The following is a 4,671-nucleotide window of genomic DNA, read 5'->3' on the forward strand; positions in this document are numbered from 1 at the left end:
ACTAACCCCAAGAAACTCCTGATCTCCTGGACATTCCTCGGTCTAGCCCAATCTCTGTAGTAGCCACCTCTCTTCCATGAACCACGACTGACTCCCTACTGAGAACCAGAAGGTGTGGATCTCTTCTTCTGTGTCTGCTCCTCAGCCTCCAACAACTACAAAAGAATTGGTTTTTAGTGACGAAAGTATTAGTGACGAATTCAATTTCGTCACTAAAAGTTTGTATTAGTGACGGTTTTTAAGAATTGTCACTAATAGTGTAAGCATTAGTGACGATTTTAGCAGTCTTCACTAATACAACCCTATTAGTGATGGTTTTAAAACTGTCACTAAAAACTGCACGATAAACAATTTTCGTGCAAAAATTTTTCTAGAAAAATATTAGTGACGATTCAAGGGTATTAGTGACAAATTAAATTCGTCACTAAAAGTAACTTATTAGTGACGATTAACAAACCATCACTACTAATATTTATGAATAAATAAAAAAATTTTAGTTAAGGGTATTAGTGACGGATTGGGGGATCCATCGGTAATAATAGGGTATTAGTGACGGTTTTCAAACGATCACTAATAGTGTTTTTAAAAAAAAAAAATTTAGTTAAGGGTATTAGTGACGGATTGGGGGATCCATCGGTAATAATAGGGTATTAGTGACGGTTTTCAAACGGTCACTAATAGTGTTTTTTTTTTTTTTAAATTAGTTAAGGGTATTAGTGACAAATTGGGAGATCCGTCACTAATAATAGGGTATTACTGACGGTTTTGAAACCGTCACTAATAGTGTTTTTTATTTAAAAAATATATACAAAATTTAGTTAAGGCTATTAGTGACGAATTGGGGGATTCGTCACTAATAATAGGGTATTAGTGACAGTTTTGAAATTGTCACTAATTGTGGTTTTTATTCAAAAAATATATAAAAAATTTAGTTAAAGGTATTAATGAAAGTTTTAAAACCATCACTAATAGTGTTTTTTATCTAAAAAATATAAAAAAATTTAGTTAAGGGTATTAGTGACGGATTGGGAGATCCGTCACTAATAATAGGATATTAGTGATAGTTTTGAAACCGTCACTAATTGTGTTTTCATTTAAAAAATATAAAAAAAATTTAGTTAAGGATTTTAGCATAAACCCTAGAAATGGGAGATATGCTGGGATATTATTTCAAGAAAGGAGCGGAGGTGGAGATAAGCAGTGATGACGAGGCCTTTCGCGGCTCCTGGTATGTCGGGGTCGTCATCCGGGCGATGTCGAAGAAGAACTCGACCATTATAGTGGTTTGCAAGAGCCTGATGGCCGACGAGGAGGGGTTAGAACCGTTGCGGGAGCTAGTGGATTTGGTGCAGTTGCGGCCGCCTCCGCCGCTTGAGCTTGGCCGCGGGTTCAAGTTCAGTGAGGAGGTCGACGTGTTCCACAATGACGGGTTGTGGGAGGGCGTGGTCACCGAAGTGTTGGACGGTGGGAGGTGCTCCATTTTTTTCCGTGGGTCGAGGGAGCAGATGGATTTTACGGCCACAGATCTAAGGCTTCATCGCGAATGGGTCACTGGCAAGTGGGTTCTGCCTTTGGAAAAAAGGTATTTTTGAGATTTTTCCTTAGCAGTCATTTTGGAAGTTTAGGAAATGGAGTGAAGGATTAAATAATGTATGGAGTTTGTTTTTATGAAGGGAAAAAGATTGAAGAATTTTTTGTTCATATTTTTTTTCATTGCATCTGAAAAATGCAAACGGTGGAACTGAAGAATTCTTCATTCTCTTCTATTCTATTTGAAATTCTTAAATATGAATAGGGGGATCAAAGCCCGAAGGGTTCTTTACTTCTTTCCATTTAATTCAAAACTCCCAAATTACAACTTTCTTCAAAAATTTCCAAAAAAGCGTTGAGATTAAATTTAATGATTACCTTGTACCATCAACTCCCATCCTGTAACATCCATTCTGTTCTCTCCTTTAAACCCTCAAACTAATAGTATGAATATTCTGTTATTGACTATGAATGTTTGATTTGCTAGCATGCTACAAAATATATTATGTTTTGTATGCTTCCACTTCATTCTTTGGAGTTTATGATGGACATGGAGGTAAGAATCGGGAGGTTTGGGTACTCTTATAGTGGGTGGATGGTTATTCTTTATCTAGTTATTTACCCAGATTTTCTTTTCAAAATTGATTTGAAATGCGATAAGCCTGCCCATGTAAACAAAATGAAATTTAGCCTTTCATCTGATAGGTTGTCTCTTATAGTTAAAGTATGATATAAATATTAATTTTATTTCTCTTGAAATTTGATGCCTTTCTAGTAGTCATTGCATCCACTTGCCTTATTTACAATAATTTCTCACTTGAGTCTTTGAAATTCTGTAGAATGTTTTAATTGAAAGCAGTGATTTGGACAAGATTCGGCCAGATTATGGAGCTAATTTAGTTATTTGTACACACGATGAGTTGTTCTCCATTTCCATTCCATGTCAAGGTATGTTCATTTGTTTCTTATTCTTTGATCATCATGAATTTTTATTAAAGCTTTTGCACATAAGGTTGAAGATATAAGTCTAGGATAACAATACTTGAGGAATTAGTACCTCTTCCCCTTCATAGGTTTGTGGTTGGTTGTTGATAGGTTTACATTATGAAAGTCAATCATGATGGTTCCGTGGCTCGTTTGGAGGAAGAGGTACTAATTCCTCAAGTATTGTTATCATGGACTCATCTCTCCAACCTTATGTGCAAAAGCTTCAATAAAAAATTATGATGATCAAAGAACAAGAAACAAATGAACATACCTTGACATCGAATGCAAATTGAGAACAACTCATCTTGTGTACAAATAACTAAATTAGCTCCATAATCTGGATGAATCTTGTCCAAATCACTGCTTTCAAGTAGAACATTCTACAGAATTTCAAAGACTCAAGTGAGAAATTATTGTAAATAAGGCAAGTGGATGCAATGACCACAAGAAGGGCATCAAGATTCAAGAGAAATAAAATTATTATTTAAATCATACCTTAACTATAAGAGACAACCTATCAGATGAAAGACTAAAATTCATTTTGTCTACATGGGCAGGCTTATTGCATTTCAAATTAATTTTGAAAAGAAACTCCGAGTAAACTAGATAAAGAATTGTTAATGCAGCCACCACCATCCACGGCCTCATTATCCTTCTCTATCATCCATGACCCTATTGTCCTTCATCACCCTCTATGACCTCGTCGTCTACTCAATCATCATCAAGGTCAAGGATTCTGAAGTTGGGCCCTAGATTGCAGATTGAACCTTATTGTTCGAGAACTTCGCCCTCAAGGAAGACGCTGCAGCAAGCCATAGCCGCCCTTGCTGCCATGATCGTGATGACCTCAGTGGCTATAATTGTCAACTTTGTGAGGTTTTTGTGATAGAGATCGGGGGAGCAAGGGAAGGAGGTGAAGTCGGTGGTGGTGCTGAAGTCTATGGTGGCTGCGGTGGAGGAAGATGGGGTTGAAGCTGATTTAGGGAAGATGAAGGTTACTATCTTCTTTTATACTCAGAACATTCTTAATAAAGATTCATGAATGTGCTATTTTTTTTTCCCTAAAGGCACTTGGTTTTTCGCTTGTTTTGAAGATAGAAAATAAAATACTACCATACAGTGGCCATCACTTGGTTTTTCTACGATGTCTTCTACATTTTTTGGAGCAAGTAACACTAAGCATTCTCACTTACAAAACACTTCCATGTTGTCAACACACAGAACACACTTACAATTTTTTTTTGTACATACAGCACACACAATTTCTATTGTTTGCGCACTCAAAATTTTTTCTTGTACACAACACAAAATTTCCTTGTACTTATCTAACTTTAGTTTAATAGATGATTTAACTTCTGAACTGCATGTTTGGATTGATATATCTTGTGAATTGCATGCTGCTAGTGGACATTAAGACTGCATGCTTGATTGGAATGCCACCTGCATGGCTGATGCAGTGATGTGTATTGCCTGCTGGTAGATACTTTTAAGTTGTTGCATGTCTTAATCTAAATGGCATATGTATGATGCAAAAATATTTTGAATTGCATGCTTTGTGACTTACAGGTTTGGGAAATGTTCTATTTATAAACAGCATGCTACCAAAAATTTGTTGACTTTTTCCCAAAATAATCATAATCATATACCATATGCTCATATGGTTATAGTGTGCTGAATGTAAAAACCATTTTTGAAAGAACGAGTGAACTTAAAATGAACTTTACTCTTCATCTCTAAATTTACTTTTGCATATGCTAAGTGAAAATTCTATCAATCATGGACTCATTTGCATTATTTAATTATTATAGCTGTTTTAGAGTCCTATGGAAGTCATGTAAACCATAAACATCACATTCTATTTTTTCATAGAACTATATTCTGATATATGTTGTTTATGGGATGCATGAACACGTTACATTATTTAATGCTTATTATATGAAGCTCTTGTGCACTCGTAAAAGTCATTACTAGTTGGATTATTGTAAACTGTTTATTGTAAACCCTAAGTTTGGAGCATCTCTATGGAAAATGTCATATTTACAGAAGAAATGTTGCCAAAATTTTTCAAAAAGCAAATACTAATTTTTTTAACTTTCTTAATTTGTAGGGTTTGCAACAATGACAACATTAGCACGATGTCATGCACTACAGATG

General features: G+C 35.4%; 1 protein-coding gene across 1 annotated transcript; it reads left to right on the forward strand.

The window, feature by feature from the left end:
- Window positions 1–1,145: 1,145 nt before the first annotated feature.
- On the forward strand, window positions 1,146–3,559 carry LOC131163478 (protein AGENET DOMAIN (AGD)-CONTAINING P1-like). The gene is made up of 5 exons (XM_058120074.1): window positions 1,146–1,582; window positions 2,390–2,478; window positions 2,529–2,542; window positions 2,626–2,679; window positions 3,407–3,559. The coding sequence occupies exons 1-5, from the start codon at window positions 1,146–1,148 to the stop codon at window positions 3,557–3,559; spliced, it is 747 nt and encodes a 248-aa protein (XP_057976057.1).
- Window positions 3,560–4,671: the final 1,112 nt, after the last annotated feature.

The sequence above is a fragment of the Malania oleifera genome, chromosome 9, assembly GCF_029873635.1.
Source record: "Malania oleifera isolate guangnan ecotype guangnan chromosome 9, ASM2987363v1, whole genome shotgun sequence".
NCBI classification, from domain to species: Eukaryota; Viridiplantae; Streptophyta; class Magnoliopsida; order Santalales; family Ximeniaceae; genus Malania; species Malania oleifera.

Excerpts from the sequence above, each read along its gene's own strand:
- LOC131163478 (XM_058120074.1), top strand. The coding sequence starts at position 1,146 with ATGGGAGATATGCTGGGATATTATTTCAAGAAAGGAGCGGAGGTGGAG. Across the intron at positions 1,583-2,389 it reads GTTCTGCCTTTGGAAAAAAG|TGATTTGGACAAGATTCGGC; the intron begins GTATTTTTGAGA and ends AATTGAAAGCAG. Across the intron at positions 2,680-3,406 it reads TGGCTCGTTTGGAGGAAGAG|AGATCGGGGGAGCAAGGGAA; the intron begins GTACTAATTCCT and ends TTTTTGTGATAG.